The sequence below is a fragment of the Pelobates fuscus genome, chromosome 5 (genome assembly GCF_036172605.1).
Source record: "Pelobates fuscus isolate aPelFus1 chromosome 5, aPelFus1.pri, whole genome shotgun sequence".
Taxonomy (NCBI): domain Eukaryota; kingdom Metazoa; phylum Chordata; class Amphibia; order Anura; family Pelobatidae; genus Pelobates; species Pelobates fuscus.
This window is the reverse complement of record NC_086321.1, coordinates 366556237-366571468: the sequence shown is the minus strand read 5'-3', so window position 1 is coordinate 366571468 and position 15232 is coordinate 366556237. Positions and strand designations below refer to the sequence as shown.

At 45.0% G+C, this 15232-nt stretch overlaps 1 protein-coding gene across 2 annotated transcripts in view; it reads right to left on the bottom strand.

The window, feature by feature from the left end:
* The window catches only part of DHRS7C (dehydrogenase/reductase 7C), a 35301-nt gene extending 20992 nt beyond the window's left edge, over positions 1–14309 (bottom strand). The window contains exons 1-3 of one of the 2 annotated variants that reach the window (XM_063456080.1): positions 14134–14309; positions 1396–1555; positions 407–519 (exon numbers count right to left, since the gene is read on the bottom strand). In XM_063456080.1, the coding sequence (XP_063312150.1) occupies positions 407–519; positions 1396–1549 (267 nt within the window). In that variant the 5' untranslated portion in view covers positions 1550–1555; positions 14134–14309. The remainder of the gene's footprint in view (positions 1–406; positions 520–1395; positions 1556–14133) is intronic. The other variant, XM_063456081.1, reaches the window with a different exon arrangement.
* Positions 14310–15232: the final 923 nt, after the last annotated feature.

The window sequence follows — 15232 nt, the reverse complement described above, 5'->3', positions numbered from 1 at the left end:
ACAGATTGCAACATATAGAAGTGTCGAACTTGATATGTGACACAGTATCTAAAAAACGATTCACCTGCTGGTCTCTTGATAATTTAGAAAAATAATCAAAGCCACATTTAAGGCAATGTATCTTAAACAGAGGATGGTCCATCAATCTAGGGACTGACATGAAACGTAGCCAGGGAAAGAAACAGAAATATACTAAATTAAAGAAAAGTGTTCATTGCTAAGAGATTAGGTAGAATGAAGGCTACGTGATCCAACCAAATCCAAAAGGTAGGGTTGAAGCTGGTCAGGTAATTAGATTAGATGAGGATGGGATTAATTTCGCTTTACCTTGACTCCAGAATTGATGGGAAGCCTGGTCGTTGGTTTAATTCTTAGGAAATGCTGTGAACATTTAATGTGTACTTACCACACTGGGATCCGCAACACTGATTAATGCATCGTGTAAAGCTTCCAATTTCTCCCATGTCTTACCGCACAGAACCAGCCGGGCGCCAGCGGCATGAAATACGCGGGAACACTCTGATCGTGAATAAACACAACAATGCCAAAGTTAGAGTTATGCCAAAGCATAGCGTCAAAACCAACCCAGCCACAAGGGCGCCAAGTCTCGATCGATTAGTCCTTGCTTATAAGAAAATATAGTCCTGTGTGTTATACAATTAACATCTACTAAAGTGGACCTTCTGCGGAGTTGATACACAAAGGCTTCGACTCTGACTCCTCAATCCTTGGTACCCTCCTCTGACTCCTTATATTACGTGCTGTATAATTATATTACAATTACCATATTACAATTTACTGCTTATGCTGGCCTTTAAGTCGGCATATTATTATGGAGGTCAACGTATCTGGTGAATAGAAGCCCAAATTTGAAATACACCTCTAACTTTTGCGGGTCAACTTATAATACGGCATATATGGTAAATTTAGTCAGAGTGGGTACAATTTTGCACAGCACTGGTATTAACCAACACAACAGATTGTATCGGGCATTGTGCAAGACATCTTTGGATGTTGTTAAACCATTCAAGCTTTCCTGGCACCCAAAGCAAAGTCCCTCTGCAGTTATTCAGATAATATAAAAGATTAATTTCTGCATTACCCATCCAACGCATTTCAACCTTGGATTGCAATGATCTGTGGTGTGGAGGCAACTTAGCCCCGTTCTCGCTGCATGTCGCATCTGTCAAAGGTTCTATGGATATTTTCTGTTAAAATGGTTGAATAATGTGTTTAATGTTAAGAGGACCCAGCAAGCATCCCCACTACTGTTGTAGAGCCCTAATTTCCCAGCACACAGATTAGTAAGGATGATGGAACATGTCGTTTCACTATCGCTTTGGGGACTACCTGGTGTCTATTTCTGTGAACAGTAAATATCAAAATAGAATTTACCTTTCCCAAGCCCGGAAACTGCATCAGTGATCACAACTACTTTATTCTTCATGGCCGACCTCGACATTAATCGGACCACTTCCCGATAAATAAAAAGAATGCCGCTTATGCCCAAAATAAGCAGAGGCACAATGAGGAAAGCTAGGAATCCCATGATCTCCTGGAGAATGGGAGAAAGAGATAAATATATGTATAAATATTTTAAGGTCGGGTATAAATATTTCAGTGAAACAAAATTTCTAGCATTTCTATAGATTCTTGTGAACACCATTTCCAGTTACTTTATTAGTCAGTTAATGTCTACCCAACGCATTCTTTGTTTCCCAAGCAGTTTCACTAGAGATACAAATCCCTAGCTCCCACATTAGATTATTTGATAATAGAAATGCAGAGCCACAGGACTGATGCTTGAAAACAAATGATTTTCTTGTAAAACGGGTTGAAAATAGCTTTAGAGCGAGATGTGATGGCTATTGTGAAGAATCTAACCCCCGTAAGGCGTCATAGAGCTAATGTTTGTATAAGGAATCACCCAACGTAAAAGGTTCCAGAGTCCATTGAACATCCACTCAAACAAGAGAGAGATGTTTCAAATTAATAAATATTATATTAAAGGGACTCTATAGTCACCATATAAAAGCAAGAAAGACAGGTCCCCCAGCCTTCCTTCTTGCTTTTATATGAACTTTCATTAATTAAAAAAAAAAAATTGGTGTTTTTATATTAAAAACTTACCTCCGTTCCAGCGCCGAGCTCCCCGCTAGGCCGCGCCCCCTTTTTCGTCAAAATGACGAAATCGCGGGGCCCAATGGGACGGCTTCGCGCTGGACCAATCGCGTTCTTCATAGAGCGGCATTGAATGCCGCCCTATGAAGAACCTGAGCGCTTTACCGCGCATGTGCGCGGAATGCGCGTTCGCGAGCTGAGCTGTCTGACTGACAGCTCAGCTCGCTTTCTAAAATTATCAATAAGGGGGGGGGACCTACTGTCCCCCCCCGGCCCCCACCCCTGTGCGGCGGGTGGGGGCCCTAAAATGATCAATGAGGGGGGGGACCTACTGCCCCCCCCGGCCCCCACCCCTGAGCGGCGGGTGGGGGCCCTAAAATTATCAATAAGGGGGGGGACCTACTGTCCCCCCCCGGCCCCCACCCCTGTGCGGCGGGTGGGGGCCCTAAAATTATCAATGAGGGGGGGGACCTACTGCCCCCCCCGGCCCCCACCCCTGAGCGGCGGGTGGGGGCCCTAAAATTATCAATAAGGGGGGGACCTACTGTCCCCCCCCGGCCCCCACCCCTGTGCGGCGGGTGGGGGCCCTAAAATTATCAATGAGGGGGGACCTACTGTCCCCCCCCCGGCCCCCACCCCTGAGCGGCGGGTGGGGGCCCTACAATTATCAATAAGGGGGGGACCTACTGTCCCCCCCCGGCCCCCACCCCTGTGCGGCGGGTGGGGGCCCTAAAATTATCAATGAGGGGGGGGACCTACTGTCCCCCCCCCGGCCCCCACCCCTGAGCGGCGGGTGGGGGCCCTACAATTATCAATAAGGGGGGACCTACTGTCCCCCCCCGGCCCCCACCCCTGTGCGGCGGGTGGGGGCCCTAAAATTATCAATAAGGGGGGGACCTATTGTCCCCCCCCGGCCCCCACCCCTGAGCGGTGGGTGGGGGTCCTAAAATGATCAATAAGGGGGGGACCTACTGTCCCCCCCGGCCCCCACCCCTGAGCGGTGGGTGGGGGCCCTAAATACAAAGGGGGGGGGGGACCCTAGTTAACCCTCCCCCCCCCCAAAAAAAATATCTCCCTACCTACCCCCCTCACCCTAAAAATAATGAGGGGGGACCATTAACTAAAAACCTGTAAAAAAGAAAAAATGAGATAAAATCAACTTACCATTCGATGTTTTCTTTCTTCTAAAATCTTCTTTCTTCAGCCCCAAAAAAGGCCAAATAAAAATCCATAATAACCGACGCAATTAAAAAAAAAAAAAAAAAAAAACGAGCGCAAAAAAAAATAATCCATCTTCACCCATGGAGGGCTCCGCGCAGACTGAGCTCCGCAGGGTGGGGAAGGCTTATAAAGCCTTGCCCCGCCCTGCAATTAGGCTAAGAACACTCTGATTGGTGGGTTTGAGCCAATCAGAGTGCTCTTTGTCATTTTACAAGCGTGGGAAAGTTTTTTGGAATTTTCCCACGCTTGTAAAATGACACAGAGCACTGTGATTGGATGGATTTCAAGCCATCCAATCACAGTGCTCTGTGTCATTTTACAAGCGTGGGAAAGTTCTTTGGAATTTTCCCACGCTTGTAAAATGACACAGAGCACTGTGATTGGATGGATTTCAAGCCATCCAATCACAGTGCTCTTTGTCATTTTACAAGCGTGGGAAAGTTCTTTGGAATTTCCCCACGCTTGTAAAATGACACAGAGCACTGTGATTGGATGGGTTTCAAGCCATCCAATCACAGTGCTCTGTGTCATTTTACAAGCGTGGGAAAATTCCAAAGAACTTTCCCACGCTTGTAAAATGACACAGAGCACTGTGATTGGATGGCTTGAAATCCATCCAATCACAGTGCTCTGTGTCATTTTACAAGCGTGGGAAAATTCCAAAGAACTTTCCCACGCTTGTAAAATGACACAGAGCACTGTGATTGGATGGCTTGAAATCCATCCAATCACAGTGCTCTGTGTCATTTTACAAGCGTGGGAAAATTCCAAAGAACTTTCCCACGCTTGTAAAATGACACAGAGCACTGTGATTGGATGGCTTGAAATCCATCCAATCACAGTGCTCTGTGTCATTTTACAAGCGTGGGAAAATTCCAAAGAACTTTCCCACGCTTGTAAAATGACAAAGAGCACTCTGATTGGTTTAAACCCACCAATCAGAGTGTTCTTAGCCTAATTGCAGGGCGGGGCAAGGCTTTATAAGCCTTGCCCACCCTGCGGAGCTTAGTCTGCGCGGAGCCCTCCATGGGTGAAGATGGATTATTTTTTTTGCGCTCGGTTTTTTTTTTTTTTTTTTTTTTATTGCGTCGGTTATTATGGATTTTTATTTGGCCTTTTTTGGGCTGAAGAAAGAAGATTTTAGAAGAAAGAAAACATCGAATGGTAAGTTTTTTTTATCTCTTTTTATTTTTTTATTTTTTTACAGGTTTTTAGTTAATGTTCCCCCCCTCATTATTTTTAGGGTGGGTAGGTAGGGAGATAATTTTTTTTTGGGGGGGGGGGGGGGAGGGTTAACTAGGGTCCCCCCCCCCTTTGTATTTAGGGCCCCCACCCACCGCTCAGGGGTGGGGGCCGGGGGGGACAGTAGGTCCCCCCCTTATTGATCATTTTAGGGCCCCCACCCACCGCTCAGGGGTGGGGGCCGGGGGGGGGACAATAGGTCCCCCCCTTATTGATAATTTTAGGGCCCCCACCCGCCGCACAGGGGTGGGGGCCGGGGGGGGACAGTAGGTCCCCCCCTTATTGATAATTTTAGGGCCCCCACCCGCCGCACAGGGGTGGGGGCCGGGGGGGGACAGTAGGTCCCCCCAGTGGCGTACTAAGGGGGGGGCGGGGGGGGCGGCCCGCCCCGGGTGCCACTGACTAGGGGGGTGCCATGACGTCCAGTGTCATGTGTCACCCCCCATCATTACGCTGTGGCGGCTGCGCACAGCCGCAGCACCTTTGCGCCCGGCGGGACTTAATTCAAGGAGAAGGGGGAGGAGTGTTGCGGGCCGCGACGTCGCGCAACATGATGACGTCGTGCGCAGCGCCGTCAGCCCGCCTTCACGGATATTCAGGCGGTCAAGGCATCATCAAAATGTGAGTAGTCATTTTATGTGATGGGGCTAAATTAATTAAAGGGGGGTGGGGTGGATAATGGATTAATTAAAGAAGGGGAGGGAGGTTTAATTAAAGGGGTGAGGATTAATTAAGGGGGGTGTATTAATTAAGGGGGGGTGTATTAATTAATGGGGTGAGTATTAATTAAGGGGGTGTGGATTAATTAAGGGGGGAGTGAGGATTAATTAAGGGGGTGTATTAATTAAGGGGGGTGTGGATTAATTAAGGGGGGTGGATTAATTAAGGGGGGTGTATTAATTAATTAAGGGGGGTGTATTAATTGGGGTGAGTATTAATTAAGGGGGTGTATTAAGGGGGTGTGTATTAATTAAGGGGGGTGTGAGGATTAATTAAGGGGGTGTATTAATTAAGGGGGGTGTGGAGTAATTAAGGGGGCTGTATTAATTAAGGGGGGAGTGAGGATTAATTAAGGGGGGTGTGAGGATTAATTAAGGGGGTGTATTAATTAAGGGGTGTGTGGATTAATTAAGGGGGTGTATTAATTAAGGGGGGAGTGAGGATTAATTAAGGGGGGTGTATTAATTAATGGGGGTATTAATTAAGGGGGTGTAGATTAATTAAGTTAAGGGGGTGTGAGGATTAATTAAGGGGGTGTATTAATTAAGGGGGGTGTGGATTAATTAAGGGGGCTGTATTAATTAAGGGGGGTGTGGATTAATTAAGGGGGCTGTATTAATTAAGGGGGGGAGTGAGGATTAATTAAGGGATGTGTATTAATTTAGGGGGTGTATTAATTAAGGGGAGTGAGGATTAATTAAGGGGGTGTATTAATTAAGGGGGGTGTATTAATTAATGGGGGTGAGTATTAATTAAGGGGGTGTATTAAGGGGGTGTGGATTAATTAAGGGGGGTGTGAGGATTAATTAAGGGGGTGTATTAATTAAGGGGGGTGTGGATTAATTAATGGGGGTGTATTAATTAAGGGGGAGTGAGGATTAATTAAGGGGGTGGATTAATTAAGGGGCAGTGAGGATTAATTAAGGGGGTGTATTAATTAAGGGGGGTGTGGATTAATTAAGGGGGGTGTATTAATTAAGGGGAGTGTATTAATTAAGGGAAAGTGAGGATTAATTAAGGGGAGTGAGGATTAATTAAAGGGGTGTATTAATTAATGGGGTGTATTAATTAAGGGGGGAGTATTAATTAAGGGGGGTGTATTAATTAAGGGGCAGTGAGGATTAATCAAGGGGTGTGTGTATTAATTGAGGGGGGTGTATTAATTAAGGGGGTGTGGATTAATTAAGGGGGGTGTATTAATTAACGGGGGTGTATTAAAGGGTGTGTGGATTAATTAAGGGGGGTGTATTAATTAAGGGGGTGTGGATTAATTAAAGGGGGCTGTGGATTAAAGAATTAAAGGGGGAGGTTTAAATAATGGGGGTGCAGGTTTTTTTTTATTAAGGGGGCTGCAGTATTCTATTTATTAAGGGAGGATGTGCACTGCAGATTTTTGTTTTTTGTTAATGGGGTGTGCAGGGTTTTTATAAGGGGGGTGTGCAGGTTTTTTGTTATTAAGAGGGGTTGTGCACGTTTTTGTTTTTTATTAAGGGGGTGTGCAGGGTTTTTTATTAAGGGGGTGGGCAGGATTTTTATGTGTAGGGAGTGAATGAAATTTATGTGATTGGGGTGCAGGGTTTTTATGTGTAGGGAGTGTATGACATTTATGTGATCGGGGTGCAGCGTTTTTATATGAAGGGCGAGACAAGGGGCTTTGTAGAAAGGGGCAGGGCAGGAGTTTTCTATAAGGTTCTCACCAGCCCCTTTCTACAAAAGCACTGGTCTTCCCCCTTCTACAAAATTGGCGCATTTTACAAATTTTACAAGCAGTTTACAAATGTGAGCAATAAATATTATTGAAAACATTGAAAAAAATGTGGGTGTTTTCTTACATTTTTATTATGGGGGGGGTGCCACACTCAGGGTCCGCCCCGGGTGCCAAATGCTCTAGGTACGCCCCTGGGTCCCCCCCTTATTGATAATTTTAGGGCCCCCACCCGCCGCACAGGGGTGGGGGCCGGGGGGGACAGTAGGCCCCCCCCCTTATCGATAATTTTAGGGCCCCCACCCACCGCTCAGGGGTGGGGGCCGGGGGGGGACAATAGGTCCCCCCCTTATTGATAATTTTAATTTTAGGGCCCCCACCCGCCGCACAGGGGTGGGGGCCGGGGGGGGGGGACAGTAGGTCCCCCTTATTGATAATTTTAGGGCCCCCACCCGCCGCACAGGGGTGGGGGCCGGGGGGGGGGACAGTAGGTCCCCCCCCTTATTGATAATTTTAGGGCCCCCACCCGCCGCACAGCGGTGGGGGCCGGGGGGGGAAGGAGAGTAGGTCTCCCCCCCCCCCCCTTCAACCACTATTGTGGACAGTCAGCTCCCTGTGGGTTCGGGCTTCAGCTGTCAGCTGAAGCTGAAGCTGTCAGCTGAAGCCACGCCCGCAGCAGTGCTGACAGGCTATCAGCACACAAAGCGCGTTCACAGTGCTTTGTGTGCTGATAGCCCGTCTGATGCATTCACCCAGAATGCATCGGACGAGAGGCCTTTTTAGGGCCTCTGAACTCGGAAGTCCCTCTGGTGGCCGTCTGATTGACTGCAACAAGAGGTGTTCCAAGCTTCCAATGTAAACACTGCATTTTCTCAGAAAATACAGTGCTTACAAGAAAAAGGCTCCGGGTAGCTGTAGCACTCACCTGAACAACCTCATTAAGCTGAAGTTGTTCAGGTGACTATAGTGTCCCTTTAAAGCAACATTTCAACATGTAGATGGGAAGTACAAGCGCTTCTATGTTTAGTTTATAATCTGGGTTATCCTGAGCAAATTTTTTGTGAGCTGCTATACCACCGTGCTTATCTTTCTATCAGAAAATAGTGTAAAAGGAAGAGATATCGGTGTAGCGCTCTATCGTAGTGGGTATATGGAAATAAATTAGTAGAAAACCTTGCTGTACCTTAAATAGGTTGGGTATACTATAGAAAGTCCCAGTAGTTTCGGATTTTACCTTAAATAAAAAACACAAATATACAGAACATAGTGTAACCTGTGTACAGAGTAAAATATAAAAATAAAGTGCATAGGTAACTGACTCACACTTTTCTGAGCTAATGTACTAGCTCAGGTATATGCGCCTTAGGGTCCGTAGAGGCGACCCTCACCCTCTTTTTCGTCCCGATTTTTCTCCAGGTGTAGTATCCTAGGTAATGGGTATAGGAGGGAGAATATAGCGTAGTACAGTCTGGTGTATATAGGATATGTTAAGTAGGTAATACCAATATACTCACAAACCCTGAGCCAATATATCGGCTCGCTTCATAAGGTGTATGTGGTTAAGGACCACATTCCTTCTTTATAAAAGCAGGTAGCAATAATAGCCGTAAGTGTTATAAGTATATATAATTAATTTATTGTATAAAAAGTATTTAACATAAATATGTATAAAAAATTGCTATATCAATAAAACAACACTTGTGGCTATAGTCCAAAAATCAATTCTGTCAGCTCACTGTTCATCCAGGACGCGTTTCACCAAATTGGCTTCCTCAGCTGGAAAAATGTTCAACATTTGAACATTTTTCCAGCTATATAGCCACAAGTGTTGTTTTATTGATATAGCAATTTTTTATACATATTTATGTTAAATACTTTTTATACAATAAATTAATTATATATACTTATAACACTTACGGCTATTATTGCTACCTGCTTTTATAAAGAAGGAATGTGGTCCTTAACCACATACACCTTATGAAGCGAGCCGATATATTGGCTCAGGGTTTGTGAGTATATTGGTATTACCTACTTAACATATCCTATATACACCAGACTGTACTACGCTATATTCTCCCTCCTATACCCATTACCTAGGATACTACACCTGGAGAAAAATCGGGACGAAAAAGAGGGTGAGGGTCGCCTCTACGGACCCTAAGGCGCATATACCTGAGCTAGTACATTAGCTCAGAAAAGTGTGAGTCAGTTACCTATGCACTTTATTTTTATATTTTACTCTGTACACAGGTTACACTATGTTCTGTATATTTGTGTTTTTTATTTAAGGTAAAATCCGAAACTACTGGGACTTTCTATAGTATACCCAACCTATTTAAGGTACAGCAAGGTTTTCTACTAATTTATTTCCATATACCCACTACGATAGAGCGCTACACCGATATCTCTTCCTTTTACAACATTTCAACATATTTGTTCAAAGTGGCCAAATGTCACCTCGCTAGTGCCACAGGAACACCTTGTCTTAAAGACAATATTTATATTATTTAAAACGTGACAGAGAATCCTTTAAAGGGACACTATAGTCACCCAGACCACTTCAGCTCAATGAAGTGGTCTGGGTGCCAGGTCCCTCAGGTTTTGACCTCTTTACATGTAAACATAGCAGTTTCAGAGAAACTGCTCTGTTTACATTGCAGGGTTAATCCAACCTCTAGTGGTTGTCTTCCTGACAGCCGCTAGAGGCGCTTCTGCGACGCTGGAGGCGTAATTCGCATTCAGCGTGCAGAACGTCCATAGGAAAATGCTTTCCTATGGACTGTTTGAATGCACGTGCGGGTCTTGCTGCGCATTCGCATTCTGCTCCACTCGGGAGCTGACGTCGGCCGGGGAGGAGAGATCACCAGCGCCAAGGGAGCCCGGCGCTGGATTAAGGTAGGTAGCTGAACTGATTTTAACCCCCTCAGCCCAGCGGGAAGGGGACCCTGAGGGTGGGGGGGGATCTAAGGGTTATATAGTGTCAGGAAAACGTTTTTGTTTTCCTGACACTATAGTGATCCTTTAATATTACAGTGATTTATAATTGAGCACCTTTGGAATCTTAATTTTCTTTCTTAGATAGGCAGTGCTAGGTAAAAGACTAGGAAATGTACAGATAATCAGTTACTAGACATTTTCTGATTTTTAAATAATTCTGGCACTTCTCTACCTGCTCGGTATGACTATCGTACTAAAACTCCCTTTACATGACAAGCAAATAGCAAATGATTCTGGGTCAAATTATCACAGTGATGGCGAACCTATGGCACGCGTGCCACAGGTGGCACGCCGGGCCCTTTCTGTGGGCACGCGGCCATAGGTTCGCCAATAATGCAGAGTAGGCGCCTGCCTGCCCAAAACGGCAGGCGCCTACTCTGCTTCCGGGTCGGGAGGCAGGGGAGGGACCTTTGCAGCAGCTCCCCTGTCCTCCCGCGAGCAAGCTGTGTGGAGCGTTGCCACGCGTTACCATGGCAACGCTCCACACAGCATCGCGCGGGAGAACAGGGGAGCTGCTGCAAAGATCCCTCTCCTGCCTCCCAACCCGGAAAACTGCTTGCCACCACCGGACCACCAGGGATGGCTGTGTCCCCCCCTTCCTTCATTAGAGGTAAGAAGGAGGAAGGGGGGGGACTAATTTAATATACTTTTTTTTATTTTGTATTTTATTACTTAAATACCCCCCCACACTGCACCCCTACCCCCCCATACAGCACCCCTACCCCCCACAGAGTACCCCTACCCCCCTCACAGAGTACCCCTAACCCCCCACACACATAGTACCCCTACCCCCCCACACAGTACCCCTACCCCCCCACACAGTACCCCTACCCCCCACACGGTACCCCTACCCCCCCATACAGCACCCCTACACCCCCCACAGAGTACCCCTACCCCCCCACACAGTACCCCTACCCCCACACAGTACCCCTACCCCTCACACAGCACCCCTACCCCCCCACACACAGTACCCCTACCCCCCACACAGTACCCCTACCCCCCCACACAGCACCCCTACCCCCCCACACAGCACCCCTACCCCCCCATACAGCACCCCTACCCCCATACAGCACCCCTGCCCCCCATACAGAGTACCCCTACCCCCCCAAACACACAGTACCCCTACCCCCCACACAGCACCCATACCCCCCACAAAGTACCCCTACTCCTCCACACACACACAGTACCCCTACCCCCCACACAGTACCCCTACCCCCACACAATACCCCTACCCCCCACACAATACCCCTACCCCCCACACAGTACCCATACCCCCCCACACACAGTACCCCTCCCCACACCCAGCATCCCACCCCTCCCCCACACCCAGCATCGCCCCCACCCCTACCTCCCATACACAGCACCCCTACCCCCCCACACACAGCAGCCCTACCCCGCACATAGCACCCCCACAACACACACAGCACCCCTACTCCCCACAGCACAGCACCCCTACCCCTGCACAGCAGCCGTACCCCCCACACAGCACAGCACCCCTGTCTCACACACACACACCACCCCTCACACACTCACACCATCACTCATACACACAGCACCCCTCACACACACACACACACACACACCACCCCTCACACACACACACACACACACACACCACCCCTCACACACACACACACACCACCCCACACACACACACACACACCCCTCACACACACACACAGCACCCCTCACACACACACACAGCGCACACAGAAACCCTCAGACACACACAGCACCCCACACACAGCACCCCTCAATGCCCCTTAAACTACACCCCTCAATGCAGTATGTGTGTGTATTTAGCAGTCTGTGTGTGTGTGCGTGTATTCCGCAGTCTGTGTGTGTGTGCATGTATTCAGCAGTGTTTGTGTGTATTCAGCAGTCTGTGTGTGTGTGTGTATTCAGCAGACTGTGTGTATGTATTCAGCAGTCTGTGTATGTATTCAGCAGTCTGTGTATGTATTCAGCAGTCTGTGTGTGTGTACTCAGCAGTCTGTGTGTGTGTGTACTCAGCAGTCTGTGTGTGTGTGTGTACTCAGCAGTCTGTGTGTGTGTGTACTCAGCAGTCTGTCTGTATGTGTATTCAGAAGACTGTGTGTGTGTGTACTCAGCAGTCTCTGTATTCAGCAGTCTTGTGTGTGTATATTCAGCAGACTGTGTGTATGTATTCAGCAGTCTCTGTGTGTATGTATTGCATTTGTTGGAGATACTAATAAATATAAGCTTAATTTGATCTATTTATATCATTATTTAAAATTTGTATTATTGAACTCTCTGCTGTTGTGTTCTTTTAAAACAAAAGTTGTTAATTAGTTCGGACAACAGTACGAGTTGTTTTTTCTAAACTTAAACCTCAGTATTGAGGTTTAATTGCCGTGTTGGCACTTTAAGGAAAAAAAAGTTGGCATGTATTGCGGTTTGGGCACTCGGGCTCAAAAAGGTTTGCCATCACTGAATTATCAAATACATTTTAGAGACAGAAAAAAATAGGGGATTTTTAATTTATTATTATTTAAGAGGTCCCGTCGATGGAATCACTTTTTCTGACTTTTGAACTTTTACTAATTTAGATTTGCCTGGAGCTACTGCCTTTATGGCACTATTCACAATAGCATGCATATTAGCCCTTCAAATCTCTAATCACCACAATGGACTGTAACTGCAATCCCTCGCAAGGCCTGCCTGTGAATAATGGTAGTTATAGTTTAAAGCAGGGGTGCTCAAAAGGAAGACCTCCAGATGTTTTAAAACTACAACTTCCATGATGCTTTGCCATTCTAGAGGCATTTCAAAGTTGAGAAAACAAAACAAAATACAAATAATTGTATCTGCTAATAACTGAAGCGTTTCTTTACACGTGGCTTTTTAGTTTAAGATCAAAAGTTAGCTATTGATGATGCCATTTAAAAAAAAATATTTATAGATGAAATTTTATTTTACATGCACACCAGGCAAAGCAGGCAAACTAGTTGACTCCTGCAGTGCCGCATGCACGGTACATGCACAATACACGCACACGCACAGCTGGACAAAATCACAGAGCATGCGCGAGCTTGTACAGAATGAGCAGGTCTGAGCCATCATGGGACAACGACATCACGCATTGATTTATACTCCTAAAAATGTATCAGTTGCAGTTACTGGGGGTAAAGGAACAAGGAACTGTGACTTTTCAGAAACTCTAGATGTTGTGGACTACACCACCCATGATGCTCTTACACTGTGCTTGCAAAGCATCAGGGGAGATGTAGTCCACAACAAGTGTCAACATTTGCCTACCCCTGCTTTAGGGAATACGCTGTATAAAGTAATAAAATCAATGTATATATTTACTACTTTCAAACCAAATAGCACTTTTTGCTTCTTCCCATTTAAATACCGGATGATAAAAAAAAATGCCCTCAAATCGATAGCAGCGCAGAATGATGACCCCTAATCCTGTTTGCTTGTTCCTCTGTCCTTTTGAGAATCTGTAACCAAACACTTACAGGGTTATTTACCATAGTCAGAATTCGAGGTGAATTTCAAGTGAGTTTCCAATTTAAGGACAAAATAGACAAACTGGAAATTTAGAAATGCTTTCAGTTTGATTACTCTGGCCTTAAACGTGACCTTCTCTAATGTGACTTTCATAACTCTGTTAATTGGATCCAAAATACATAAACGTCTTTGACAGCTGAACGGACCACAGGGCACTTCAAAATGCAGTTAGGCTGGACTAAATATTTGTAGATTATATATAAATTATTACATTATTATTATATTATATAAATTATTATATTATATTATTATTATATTATATTATGGTTTTCAGCTGAACTGGAATTCTGTTGAGAACACAATTTTAGCAAAGTTGATCCTTGTTTCTAGTTAGAAAATGTAATTATTTAGATTTTTTTCTATTTAATATTTATTTTACATTTTTTATTTTTGTTTTTAATGCTATTTCTACATTGCTATGTTCTATTTCTTCATTTGAAATACATTTCCCAAGTAAAATACATTCATTAAATTTTCTAGTCAAGTAGTTAAGTGTAACAATGTCCCCTTTAGAACACCCCTATAGAAGCTTAAATAAAAATAGTTGATATGAAACATTTTTCATTAAATTTGGAAAATATACTTACAGTGATTTGGTGCTAATGAAAAAAAATAAATAAAAATGTTTTTATTCACCGGAAAAAGTGGTAGAAAAGTGTAAAATCACAGTCCCTTCTCTCCCAGTCAGAGGGTGTCCGTTTTGTCTACTTATGTGAGATAAGTTATTAATAGGTCCCAGCTGTGCTAACGGCCTCAAACAAGTAAACTTAGCCTCTCGTGTCTAATCCAGATATAGACACGTGACCTCACAGGACGATTCGGTTTCAAATAACGTCCTGCTTCAATCTGTTCTGTATTCTGCCCTCATTTACCGTTTGCAAGCGATGTAATTACACATACAACAGATTTACCGTTAAAACAATTTAATGTGATTTTTTTCTATTAATTCTATTAATCAGTCTATCCTATTTATCAATTTATGATTTAGGAGATTACGTCAAAGGGCACAAAAATGACATGCAAATGAAATACACCGTATCGAAAGGCTCAAAATGTACACGCAACACTAGCTAGTGGTTAAGCTAGCTGGGTTGTTGACGCTGACGCTGTTGACGCATAATAAAGCCATTACACGAGGAAACCGCTTCCTTCTACCGGGGGCTCTGATACCTCCTACAGCCACCTCTCTGGTGAATATCACTAAATTGGTGAATTGTGTACTACAGCCCATGGAAATGTAAACTTTAATTGAAAGTAGCTGAAAGATAAAAATGGTGGATTTTGGAATTTCCAATTATGATTCTAGAATTTGCAATTTCATTGTCAATTTTTCAGATTTCGCAACTGAGTCAAGTACATACATCTCTGTGTTCTAGCCCCCCGGAGAAGCAAAGGTCTATAGAAATGCGCCCCCAACTGTCTGCAGTCACTGTTGGCCTCTCTCGTAATGCAATATTATATGCTGGGGTCCCTAAATACTACTAAGACATATAGTTATAACTGCAGACACTTGCACAACATGATTTGGAAAATAAATAAATTTTAATGTGCCCTTAAGATTGTGTTTACAAAATGTGGTGATATGTGGTACGCAAACAAATAATTACTTGCACCATTACACCAGGTCTCCTAAAAGTCTTGATTTTGGGGTCCTGTCCCACTTTAGTTCCCTGGTTGCTTGAATAT